The sequence below is a fragment of the Mchenga conophoros genome, linkage group LG2 (assembly GCF_057382185.1).
Source record: "Mchenga conophoros isolate Kocher_MC1m ecotype Shallow Benthic linkage group LG2, M_conophoros_male_GT1.1, whole genome shotgun sequence".
Lineage (NCBI taxonomy): Eukaryota > Metazoa > Chordata > Actinopteri > Cichliformes > Cichlidae > Mchenga > Mchenga conophoros.
Window position 1 is genome coordinate 32667990 of NC_140527.1, and position 13862 is coordinate 32681851.

At 39.5% G+C, this 13862-nt stretch overlaps 1 protein-coding gene and 1 long non-coding RNA gene across 2 annotated transcripts; both read right to left on the reverse strand.

The window, feature by feature from the left end:
* Window positions 1-205: 205 nt before the first annotated feature.
* LOC146582385 (uncharacterized) lies at window positions 206-8990 on the reverse strand. The gene is made up of 2 exons (XM_085246161.1): window positions 1845-8990; window positions 206-341 (listed from the first exon to the last, which is right to left on the reverse strand). The coding sequence occupies exons 1-2, from the start codon at window positions 8988-8990 to the stop codon at window positions 336-338; spliced, it is 7152 nt and encodes a 2383-aa protein (XP_085102287.1). The 3' UTR covers window positions 206-335.
* Window positions 8991-9060: 70 nt separating this feature from the next.
* Window positions 9061-12077, reverse strand: LOC146582386 (uncharacterized). Its single transcript, XR_014894776.1, has 3 exons — window positions 11136-12077; window positions 10213-10241; window positions 9061-9793 (listed from the first exon to the last, which is right to left on the reverse strand). It is a non-coding gene; the product is annotated as an uncharacterized LOC146582386 (long non-coding RNA).
* Between the last annotated feature and the right edge of the window lie 1785 nt (window positions 12078-13862).

Consider the following 13862-nt stretch of genomic DNA (forward strand, 5'->3'; position numbering starts at 1 on the left):
TTACACACTCATTTAGGGAGGATCTTGACACTGCACAGAGGAGGCACAGTCAGTCTGACAATGATGGTGATCTCCAGGGATGTTTTCCTGCAGCAACATTCCTGCCAACTGGCCGTATGATCCAGAGTAGTTGGTTTGTAATGAACAGAAAGGTGTATATGTTAGGTAGTGTGCACTCAGAGCTGGTCCTAAGAAACAAACACATCCTGTAATAAACTGAATACCTGTAGTAGTGCTGCTGCAAATATGAAGCCCTTCTATCATGAGTGGTTTCAAAGAAGGTGTTTTGGAGGCTCGGTCACAGAAACTGTGCAGTCTGTTCAGTCCTGAGTGTCTCAGCTCTGATGGGGATGGATCACAGAGGGAAACACCTGAGTACAGACATTACAATACACTCTAACACTCCTAAGGTCAAGTGAAAACACAATTTAAACACTTTACAAAGAATGAATACATGTTTTCATGGAAATTATGTCATTAACCCTTTTTGTTGTGAGTAAATCTCACCGACTGCTTGTGGGACAAGCTAGAAGGAGGACTTATCACAGAATGTCTCCTGTGCTCCAGATGTGAAGTCTCACGCTCTGATCGTACGGCGATGAAGATGGTGATGATGAAGCCTCTCTGATCTGTGGCATTACAGTTTCTAGCTGCTATGTGCTTCACACTGTTGGATCTTACATGTGAAGCTTGGAGAAGACACAGGAGGACTGTGTCTCTCTTAAAAAAGAAAAAGAAAAAAGGAAACCTAACACCCCCCCCCCCCCACTCAACTCCCCAACCTCACACCATCCAATGTCTATACAAATGTAGGGTATCAGCTGGTAACAGAAAGCAAGTGTTACATATGTACTACTTATGTAACACTGCTGAAACATTTCTGGCCAGAAATGTGCAGTTATCAACCCAGACCCACCCTGATGATTGCACTGGCCGAAACATGATAAAAGCTCATAAAAATGTATGTTTCATCGAAAGATTTGTCCAAAAATATAATCGTATACTTTTGAAAAAGTTTAAAGTTTATAACAAACCAAAATAATAACATTTTTGTAAATAGTATTTCAAAATAGAGGCACACATAAAGTGGCTTAACTGTCATTATTGCTGTAATTAGGTTTGTTTGTTTGTTTGTTTTTTTAAAAAGCAACCTTTAGTCATTATTGTTCTCTCAGAAACAATGAAGAAGCTGTTGAACATTTATGTGTTGTGTAGGCAATCCTCTGGTCCACCCTCCCTCCCTCCCAGCCACAGTGAGACTGGGGCAGCCTGGCAGGATGTTGAAGCCTGGCTGCAGAGAGGATATGCCTACACTATTCATTTTAAACTGCTATATTTGATTTTTCTGACATTTATAGGTTACTGTTAGTGAATTTTAGATTTTCTGTGATAAATAAAATTGTCATCTTTTACTGATATCATTACTTAATTCATGTAATTGTATTTTATGTAAACAATTCAAACATTATACTGCAATGCAGGGCGTCAACTTTTAAATATCGCTCTACTTTCTTAAGTCATTCAAAAATATAGAAATTACTTACTGTATTCAAAGATCTAGATCATGAATCATCACAGGACAATACACAGTATACTGGGTCATGGTAACTATGGTATGTCTTCATGACTCCAGAATGGAGACATCGATCTGACTGAGAAATGAAAATTAGGTCAAGCAGTGTGTTCTTCTCTGTGGTAGGGGCAGTGATGACCTGTGCGTATCCCCTAGACTCAAACAGCTCCAGGATTGGTTTGTTTGCACTGGATAAAACATTCTCATTAAAATCACCACAAACTATGATGGGATGACAGTCCATGATCTCCAATGAGTCTAATAGGCTTACCAGGTTTTTCAGGAATGGCCTCAGAGTGTAGTCTGGAGGTCTGTATACAACTGCAATCAGAGCACTGACTGGTGCTTCAACCTTTAAAGCCAGAAATTCAAGGTCAGTTACATTATGGATGTACTGTTTTTCATGCACTTGAATGTCACTTTTCACATAAACAGCAACTCCACCACCACTTCTGTTTGCCATCTGGGGAAAGTTTGTGTAGGACAGGTGTCTGTTGCGTTTGAACAAATTGTAATTTTCCAAGTGGAGACTCTCTGCGACAAAAGAGCCCCGCAGGTGTGTTTCTGTTAGGCACAAAACATCTGCTAGACACAATTCATGGTGACTTTTGATGTCATTAATGTGAGCTGGCAGTCCCTCTGTATTATGATGAACAATGGTGAAAACCTCTGACCTGCTCAGTGTTTGCCTCACGTGTAGAAGAGGCATCATGTCATCAAGGTTGGCTTGTCTCATGTTCTCAAGCGCTGCAGTGATTTCTGGGTTGGTGAATATTTTTTTCTCTTCCATATCAAGAAGATACAGTCCACTGAGAGACGTCACTCTACTGACAGCTACGTAGGCCATGCCGGGCTCAAAAATGCTCTTAAGAGAGACAACAGCTGATGTAGTTGTCATACCCTGTACCTTATGTATTGTACATGCAAAGGCCAGCTTCACTGGGAACTGTCTTCGTACCACTCCTTTCTGCTTCAGATTCTCCTCTGCTCTCTCAATGTACACCATGTCGTCTGCTGGTGTGCGGTTATTCTTTCCAGATGTCTCATTATCCATTTTAAGTCCAAGCTTGATGATGTGTTGGTCGTTTTCAGAGTGAACTACTCTAAGTAGTATTCCAAAAGCTCCATTAACCAAACCATTTTGTATGTCAATGTTTCTGGTGAGCATGACACGAGCTCCTTCTGCAACTTTCAGTGTGTCTGGTAACTCGTTTTTACCTCCTTTCAACGGTCTGTCTTGAAGTGCCATTCTGCCAGTTCTAGGATCTTTTCTATAATCATCTGCATGGATGTCAATGATATGAGTGTGGAGCAGAGCCAGTGTTGCAGAGTTGTGTGCATCCACTTCTTTATTAGTTGCAAAAATGTGCAACGCATCAGTTGGACAATGGGCTGGTTCAGTTATGGCCTGTGACAACAAATTTCTATCTGCTTCGCAAAGCTCATCCAACTTTCCTTTCACACGAATTCTGTTCAGCATCTCTGCAAAGACAACATCATCTTTCTGACGCATAATCTCAGTCAGAGTGATCATCTGAAAATGCTCCCGCCACAGGTCGATCTCAGACGGGTCGTGCACACAGAGAGGTTTAGACTGTCGCACTGGGGGTAGCTGATAGAAGTCTCCGACAGCAATGACTGACATGCCTCCAAAGGGTCTCCGAGTCCCTTTGATCTGTTTGAGTCTTGCATCTACATATGCAAACAGATGTCTTGACACCATAGACACTTCGTCAATGACGATTATTTCAGCATTCAAAAGTTCTGATCTGACTTCATCCAGCTGATTGCCAAGTCCCTGAATGGGAGGTTTTAAGCTTCTAGGCAGCTTGAGAAGAGAATGCAGTGTTGTTCCAGAAATGTTAAAAGCTGCAGTCCCAGTGAAAGCAGTTAACAGGACAGTGGGTTTTGATATGTCAACGTCGTCTGCATATCTGGGCACTTTGCTCAGTATCTTAGATGCTTCTGAGTAGATGCATTTGATAAGATGTGATTTTCCTGTTCCAGCACCACCATTAATATAAAAGAAAAACTGCTCTGGATTTAGAGCACAGACTCTTTTAATGCACCAGTCTCTAACTGCATAAAATATGCAGGCTTGCTTCTTGTTCAGATTCTGAAACATCTGACGTAACAATGTGGGATCAATAGCAGGGGGTTCCCTGATGGCTCTGACTTCTGTTGAAGCATCAGCCTGACGGCTGTAGTCGGGCACATCTTCCTGTTCATTTTCATTGTCTCGCTCTCTTTCTTGTTCAACAAGTGGCAACCTTACGAGATCTGATTCAGGTGCCAGATTACACCATTCGTCAGTCACACCTCTGTTCTGCTCATATTCCTCAACAGCGCTCTCGATCTCCTCACTGTTTTTCTCATATTTTTCTCTGTTTCTTTTGACAATGTGTTGCACGTACTCAAGACGGTCAGTACCTGGCAGCTGTACACAGCCAGCACCATAGAAAGCCTGATAGGTTGGCAACGATGGTGTTTTCAGTTCGTGGTCTGAACGATGAGGAAGGTACAGTTTAAGCAGTCTTCCGTAATATTGCTCTGGATGTTTTTCTTGTGAGCAGCGGTGAAATCTGATGATAGCAGGCTTATTGTTTTTGCGCCTTTGCACAAACCCCATCTCATTGAGAAGGGGCAAAACATCTTTACCTTTTTTCTGTTGGCCATAGACAATCCTGCAAGTAGCAGCAAAGTCTGCCATGCACATCTCCTCATACTCTGGTGTTTCAGGTCTGGCTTTGTATTTGTCATTCAAAGATGTCATCCAAACATTGGAAGACTCAGGTGTTGTGTTGTCCAGAACTGACAGGGGACGACTCATTTTCACAGGATTATCATCAGTTGGAATGAATATTACAGCACGTGAGCATTGCTTCATGTGAAGACCACATGCACGAGCAACACACTCCTGTGCACTGATCTCTCGCTTCTTTGAATATGCCTGCATGACGGCTCTCATTTCATCGCACTCATTTACACTGTCCTTATGGGAGTTCTCAATGACAGTTTTCAGGTACTCAGATAGCCCGCCCTCTTTTTTTGATATATATTTCATTAAATAATTTGCAGCACCAAAAGCATCTAAAACAAAGCTTATGTCAATATTACTGTTCCAGGCTTCAAGCAGATGTGGATTATAGCCGTTTATCCAAGAGTCTTTTGGATCACGCTTTAGTATGATCGTACTCCTCATGTTCATTTTATTCAGGTATCTCTGATATTCTGCATGTGTCAACTTGCATCTTTCCAAGAGCTGCTCTAAACTCATGGAAGCAGTTTCAGGTTCATTCAGCAGCTGGTTCAGTGGTCTGAGCTTGTTCTTTGCCGTTTCTACTTCCAGTGCATCATCCTCACTGGGTCTTGTGATCATTGTCTCATTGCAGGGTGGTTTGGGAAAACCAAAACGGCACCCGGAGCTTAAACTCCTAAAGCACGTCTTTGTGTGGTTCTTACTGTGTTTTTGCACTTCTGTTACTTTTTTGTACAGTTCAGGTTGTTTATGTGGATCAGGCAGCTGAGCTGTGATGTATTTGTTTATAAAATCAACAACAGTTTGCTCATCATCCTCCTCAAACACAGGAGCACCTTCTACCCACAGGAGGCAGTGTATGTGTGGGCTTCCTCTGTGCTGAAACTCAACTCTGTAAAAGTAGTCAATGACTTTGCCAAGTGGCTCTGCGGGAGATAAGAGTAAATCTCTGAATAATGCTTCAACTCTCTTGTCAAACATGCGCATTGTTGTGACAGGATTGCTTCTCAGGATGTCACACTTTGCTGACCAGTCGAGTCCTTCAAAATTCACTTGTTCACCTTGCTGCCTTGTTATTGCCTCGATCACTTCAGGCCAGCGCATTTCAGCAGCTGAAAATGTGCAAAAGAACGTGGGAGTTCCCAACTGTCTGATCATGGCAAAAAGATCTCTTGTTGTTTTCTCCCAATAGGCTGGGGTTCCTCTCAGAGGCTGCATGAATCTCACTGCATCTTTATTTCGCACCAGTTTCTCCACCTCATGTTTATCTTGTAACATGCCTGAGGTTATTTTTCTACCATCTCTGGTCAGAGGCTTTGCCTTCCTTAACTGTACTGTCATGCTGGATGTAGCCAAGTGTATTTCAGTCACAAACTGTGCAAAGAATAAATAGTTTGTGTCTTTGGCAAAACGATCATCAATGCAGAAAAGTCTTGATTTGAAATACCCACTGGGGGATACTTTGATCAGCCTTCTTTCATCAAGTGTGTTTTGGCCTGTAGGAAACTGCACAGGGAAGGCCATGGCCTCCAGTTTAGGTGTTTTGAAAAAACTTATTGGATTGTTTCTCTCTGCAGGAGCAACAGAGTAGATTCCTTCACTGAAACATAATATCTCCTCAGCCACATCAGGGGGCTGCAAACAGGACTCGAGTGCAAAACCACCATTAGTCAGTCCATCTGCTTGCTCTGAATCATCTCTCATCTGTTCATGCGATTGTTCACCATCACAGGGTAACATGTCAATGTCCTGTTCATTTATATTTTGTGCTTCACTCAGTGCATTTTTCTCACAGCTGTCAATTTCCATTAAATCAGCCTCATCATAATCGTCCTCATTCATGTTTTCATCATCATCATCCTCATCATCTTCATCAGGAAGAGTTGGATCACACAGCTCAGCATCATCTCTGATGCTCACATCCTTATACTGTGGATGAATCTGCTTGAGTTTATGCAGTGCTTGCACAAGTTTAGACCAGCTTACAGTCTGAAACAGCTGATGACCTTTGTAAGACAAGCGTCTCTTCAATTTTACTCTGATCACCTGAGAATTAATTCTCAATCGAGGTAGTGTTTCAACAGTTTCCTGTACCTCTGATGGGACACAGACCACATTTCCTCTAATTGCTCTTTGTCTGCCTTTGGGAAGAGGAATGATCTTGGCAAATGGTATGCACTTGGCTATGAGATGTCTCTCCAGTATGTTGAGATCAGAAAGTTCAGCTGGAATATCAGCAAGATCCAACTTATTGGCAACAGCAAGTGCTGGCATGGATCCATTTTTAAGATGATCGTGGCAGGTGTGACATATCCACTCTCTCTTTCTCTCATCAGGCACTTTGCACTGCTCATTTCTGCAGTTTTCATCACAAACATGAACAAACTTTCCTGTCAAACATGTTGCAACTACATGTGGGTTTTTGACATACTTTGACCTTGTGCAGGGTCGCACTTGGTTTGGAAATGAAGCCTTGAAGCATACAGTACATGGGTATGATGGTCCAGCTTTGATTTGTGATTTGAACACAGATATGGCCTCGTTGATCACACTGTTGTCACTCTCTTGGGTTTGTCTGTTCACCCATCTGTATTTCCTTTTTATTTTCATTGCACATCTCATGTTGTGCATAATCCTGAATGCAAGATTACTTTGATACCTGTCTCGCATTAGTTGTTTCATTAGTTGTCTGTGTCTTACTCTGAATGCATTGTCACGTGCATAACGCTGAGTCACTCGAGATCTCTGTCTCTCTCTGAATTCAGGGTTTTCTTGATACCTTTTAGTTATATAGTTTTTTTGTTTTTGTCTAAATTCAGCATTGTCACAGTAGCGTCTTTTAATATATTGTTGTTGTTTCTTTCTGAATTCATCGTTCTCACAGTAGCGTCTTTTAATATATTGTTGTTGTTTCTTTCTGAATTCATCGTTCTCACAGTAGCGTCTTTTAATATATTGTTGTTGTTTCTTTCTAACTGTAGCATTCTCAGAAAAACGTTTTTTAACATATTGTTTTTGTTTCTTTCTGAATTCATCATTTTCACAGTAACGTCTTTTCATATACTGTTGTTTTTTCTGTCTGACTTCAGGATTGTTTTTATATGCCTCGCTTGTGCAAGACTTTTTCTTTTCTTTGTACTCTTTGTTTGAAGCATACTTTTGTCGTTCTTTCCTTTTTTGGTTTTTTTTTCTCTGATTTCTGGGTTTCTCTGATGCCATTAATCTTCTTCTCAGTTTTTGCCTTTGTTGTTTATTAACTTTTTTCACTTTTTGTAAAACTATATCAGAAAGGTCACAGGCAGCAACATTTGTTATGGCAGCATTTGATTGACATGAAAAAGCATCACTTGATGGAAGGAAACTTAATTCACTGCATAGTTCTTCAGTTGGTATATTAGGAGGTTCATTCTGATCTTCATATGATGTGAACTGAGTCACGTGGACTTCTTTTTGTTTCACCGGTGGCGTACAAATGGACATTTGACAAAAGATGTTCTCAGTCAGATCAGTCGTTGTGTTTCTCCTTGGAGTAGAGGAGTTTGCTTCATCAACAGTTGTATCAGAGTGAGTAGATGCCACAGCAGTGGCAGCTGTTGGTCTGCAGACTGTGTCTGTGATAGTATCACTCAGGTTGACTGTGCTCATACTGTAGAACTGCACAGGCTTCAGTTCATAGTTACAAGAGGGTGATATCTCCATCATTTCATAAGAATCTTGGATCCTCTTAATCATGTCACTGAGGAGTGTGAATTTCAGCATCACTGCTGTACCACGATTACGTGACTGTAGTAGTAGAGGAAGACCACTGGGTGTTCTGGAGTGTGGATCAAAGAAACCATATTTGCCTGATGTGGATCTGAACACTGCGATACACAATCCACTCATAATCAATAAGGCATACTGCACATCTGACAACAGGCAGCTCAGTCCTGCTTCTAAGCTGAGAAAGGTATCTACTGCTTCCTCTGGAGGTTCTTCAAATGTCCCATACCGGGAAGGCTGTGTCATGTCGACATCATACATAGACCAGCGAGCATCAACTTTGTCTGGCAGCTCATCGGTTGCCAAATGAATATTTTTAGGAAATCTTTTCTTGGCCTCTTTGTACATCACATCACCTTTATCCAAGACCAGATTAAGGTCAGCTGTAGTCATGTTATCATTCTCATGAAGGAAAGCAAGAAATGTGAGTGAGTTACATGTGCACTGCTTGTTTCTGGAGTCTCCATATTTGGGATGAGCCTGGCTGTGAGATGCACAGATATGTGTAACAGAGGGCTGGTTTTCAAAGTTCACTCTTTCTGCATGAGATGGTCCTGCCACATCACTGTGACGGCCTCTTTTTACAATATCAGCATAACCCACCTGTGGGGCACTTGACACCTCAGGTTGGTCTCTATGGTTTACCTGATGATCATTAAATTCATGCTGCAATCCAATCTTTACAGCATCTGCATAGGATACCTGTTGTACATGTGCAGGAACATGTTGACCTGCCTGTTTGACACCATCAGCATTGGTCTTTGCAGACACAAAGTCTTCTGCAGAGCTCTGAGGAAAATCACACTCAGCTTGTTCACATGTTGGTACTTCATGAAACTCATGGAACTTCTTCCAGCGTTGTTTTGCAGCTTGTGACTTTTTCTGCTTCCTTGGCATTTTTACACAAGTGTTTCTCTTAGTCTTTAGAAAATATGTTTATAAAATAAGAGTGGCACAGAGCAGGAGATGTTTTCTTTGTCTTTATATTTCAGTTTTTATTTCTCAGAAACAGATGTCTTTGTTTGTTTGACAGTTTGTCAGTCGAGAGAATAATATGCACTCTCTTTATTGGCTTGGCACAACTTAGCAGCAAGCACAAAGTGAAAAACAGCTAGAGAGAAAATTTAGAAGAGAGAACAGACAGAGCAGGAGAAACACGGCTGGGAAATCACAATCAAACCGTGAATTAGAGTTTTCTTTATTTGTTCAGTTTGTTCTCAGGTAGAGGCAATATGCACTCTTTATTGCTTTAATGGCTTGGCATTTTTCAGCAGCAAGCCAAGAGTGAAAAACAGGTAGAGAGAAAATTTAGCAGAGAGAACAGACAGAGCAGGAGAGACACGGCTTTAAATCAAACCGCAGAGTTTTCTTTGTTTGTTCAGTTTGTTCTCAGGTTGAGGCAAAATATGCACTCTTTATTGTTTTATTGGCTTGTGCATTTTTCAGCAGCAAGCCAAAGAGTGAAAAACAGGTAGAGAGAAAATTTAGCAGAGAGAACAGACAGAGCAGGAGAGACACGGCTTTAAATCAAACCGCAATAAGATTCTTGGTTTGGCAAAATTTCTCACAAACCACAGGGTGAAATACAGATGGAAAGAAGGCAGAGACAACAGGTGGAGTAGGACAGAAGATAGAGGGGTTGGGGGGTTGGTATGTGAGATAGAAGACTGGAGATCTGGTCCTTGTTCTTCTTCTGCACACTGTGAACAAAAAACAAGAAAAAAATAATAATTATATCACATGGTAATTGTATGAACTAATTGTGACTACTGAAAAAGGACAAAACAAATATTCAAGCTAAACTGTTGTCGGCTGCCATGTGCAAAAAGTTGCACAATTTGGCACTTTTTAAAAGAATAAATATTTAATTAAATTCAGCAATAATATTTTTAAATACAAATATGATTGAGTGAATTGTTAACTAATCACATGTAATGTGCAAAAATGTACGAAAAAAATATTTTAGCCCAATTGTTAAGCTGAACTTATGTGTATTTATTATAAAAATGTGTTTAAAAGGTCTAGCACAAAGTTTGAACCCATCACTTTAAAGCTTATATTAGTCAGACTCTTTTTTTAAAAATTTGGTGTACTTCTCTAACAGTATGTGCACACCTACCAGGCAAAGCACAGATGTGAGTCAAGTTCCTGAAAGTGTAAGACAAGAAATAACATGTTAGTTGTCTGTACAGTGTTATCAGACTAACAAAAAAACAAAGCCCACACGACATGATACACTGAACTTATAGTCAGCAGGGTAATTATAGAGTAATATAGCACACCAGCTGATACAGCAGCCATTTTATAATTCAAACTAATTAACTGAAGTATTTATTTAAGTACTTATATAAGGCTACTGTTAGACTGTTACTAGCCTTAGCATCGCTGCTAACGCTAGCATTCCTGCTAGCGTTAGCACTTCAGTTAGTGTTAGCACTGCTGGTAGAACTAGCACTCTTACTGTTAAAACTGAGGCACAATGGCAATAATAAAGCTCATTTGTTACTTTTGTCTCACTGACCGCCAATAAATATCACAGGAATATCACAGGAATATTCTTTTTGTCAGTTAAAAACTGCTAAGGCTAGTGTTGGCACTATAGCTAGCGTTAGCATTGATGCTAGCATTAGCATCGAAGCTAGCATTAGCACTGCTACTAACAGCAAAAGTCATAAAGTACTCTTACTGTTAAAACTGAGGCACAATGGCAATAATAAATCTCATTTGTTACTTTTGTCTCACTGACCGCCAATAAATATCACAGGAATATCACAAGAATATTCTTTTTGTCAGTTAACAACTGCTAAGGCTAGTGTTAGCACTATAGCTAGCATTAGCATTGAAGCTAGCGTTAGCACTGCTGCTAACAGCAAAAGTCATAAACCTATATAAATGGTAGCAAAGGTTATTCTTTTTTTGCTTTCTTTATTCTTTGAACTCTGTTGAACTTTAAAAAGACTTGATATGTGAGTTTAAATGTCAAACATGTATTTTTACCATCATAAAATTAAAACCGTGCTGTACTGAGTGTATTGTACTTACCACAGCAGAGAGCAAAGCGGAATGACGGCAGTTGGTGCAGTGATTAGTTAAAGACTGATGAGGCGTTCAGGTGGTGCTTGGAAATTTGAGCATCAGTTTGAACATCAATAATGAGCATATATATTTCTCTGTCATAGAGAGACAGAGAAAAAAATACACAAGACTCACCAGCATACAAATTGGTACTTTTTCTCTTTATGTCACTCATTCGCTTATACTCAGGAAAGAGGGCAACTGGCATTAAATTAGCAAATAAAAAGTATGTCATCTTGAACTGTTTTATGGATTTTATTTTAAGACTACTTTGAGCGTATTCGTGGGGAGATAAACTATACAGACTAAAAACAGAGACATTAAATGAGATTCGATTATTTAAAATGTGGGAAAATACACTACAGACAGGTAGATGCTGTGAGCTTTAATTATCCAGTCAGAAAAGATTATTTTAAAGTCATCAACTGACTAAAACTGCCGAGGTATGAAAAACCTGTGTGGAGAAGACAAGTCCACCAATACACAATCAACTTGAATTTAACAGGGCAATAATTCAGGGCTCTATTCAGTTAGCCTATATTAACTACTGACATACTGTTAATCTGTGGCAAAAGCCTGTCAAACCTGTCTTATTGTACCTATTGAAAAAGTTAATCTTACTACAACTGCTTAGATGTAACACACATTTTTGATTTAATCTTGGCAGAGTGAGAGACAGAGCTCGTTAAGCAGGCAGGTGTGAGCCTGGTTGCTATAGTGACTGCACCCAAGGGCTCCATACACACGGACACAGACATGTGGACTGAAATGAATTAATTGCTGAATTTTGAGTTAAAAATTTTGAATGAGATAAAAAAAACAAAAAAAACAACCTGAATTTAACCTGAAAACAACAGTGCTGAACTGCTAAAAGCTGAAGGTTACACAGAAGAAGAAGTTGGAAAAAAGCTGAAAATGTTTTAATTGTAAATTAGAAAAACCTAAGAAATGAGAAAAGAACATTTAGAGTCAGAAAACATCTGAAAGAATATTAAAAGTTCATATTCTTTGAATCACTGAATGACTCAAATGTGATCCCTCCACTTGGATCCACACAGTTTAAAAAGTTGACATCTCTGAGCTTTGAAAGACAAGATGTTGGAAAGAGAACAACGATGGCGACGTTTTGAGGGTAAAATGATGGCTTTAACACTGTGGACACAGCAGCAGTTGAAAGAGAAGTGTTTAAGATGAATCTTGGCATAGTGGCAGAGAGAGCTCGTTAAGCAGACAGGTGTGAGCCTGGTTGCTATAGTGACTGCACCCAATGGCTCCATACACACGACACAGACATGCACCTCACTTTTGCTGCTTAAAATGAACAGAAAAGTCAGGCCGAAACAAATCGTTCCCAAATGAAAAGTACATGTCGTACTGACAAAATTCTTTCACCGTGAGCGACAGCCATGTCTAGTCTACCAAATTCTCAGTTTTCATGCCTGTGGAGTTTATTATATGGACGTGGTGACAGTGTAAAGACACCATGCTCTTCTGATTTTCAAACGAACCTTCTGAGCCATTTTAACATTAGAGTCTATGGAAGAGTTGGAGGGAGGAGGCTGTGCATTGGTGACATTTATGAAAGAACCATAACACCTAGGACAATAGTAAACACATTGGATGAAAGAGGACAGCCATGGCTACGTTTTGAGGGTAAAATCATACCTGTAGAGCAAACGCTGCGGACACAGCAGCAGTTTTAAAAAAGATTTTAAGATAAATTTTTTTGCTCCTCTCACTCTAGCAGTTGAGCTGTCTCACTCTAGCCCCAACATTCCGTCCCATAGACACCCATTATAAACTCTGAAACGGGTGAAAAAACATCATGAAACTTAAACTGGAACTGAAGAAAAAGTATAATAGATATTGAAAAGATAAATACAAGTTGAATAGTTGAATGTCTTGTCTTCGTTTTAAAGTTTGAATGGTGGTTCTATGTCAATGTATGTGGAAGTAGTAAGAGTTTAAAAATGAGTAAGTTGAATGAGGATTTGAAGGGTCTCCCCATTGAAATACATGGGAAATTTTTGTTGAATAAAGTTGAATAAAATTAAAAATATAAATGTTAAAAATGAGAAAAATAGAAGCAATGTTGTCCAAAAGAATAGGAATCTAACGATGTTTGAATGGTTTTTCTAAGTTGAACGGTTTTGAAGGAGTAGGCTTTCAAAAAACGTACGGAAAAATAAAATATAATAATAATAATAAAGATTAGAATAACAATACTGTGAATGCTTTTCAAGCATTCACACTAACTAGAAAGTGCATTTTCTGAAGAAACTGCAGTGTGAATGCTTGAATCTGAATGTATGCACTGAAATGAATTAATTACTGAATTTAAGTTAAAAATTTTGAATGAGATAAAAAAAAAACCCCGAATTTAACCTGAAAACAAAAGTGCTGAACTGCTAAAAGCTGAAGGTTACACAGAAGAAGAAGTTGGAAAAAAGCTGAAAATGTTTTAATTGTAAATTAGAAAAACCTAAGAAATGAGAAAAGAACATTTAGAGTCAGAAAACATCTGAAAGAATATTAAAAGGTCATATTCTTTGAATCACTGAATGACTAAAATGTGATCCCTCCACTTGGACCCACACAGTTTAAAAAGTTTACATCTCTGAGCTTTGAAAGACAAGATGTTGGAAAAAGAACAACGATGGCGACGTTTTGAGGGTAAAATGATGGCTTTAACAC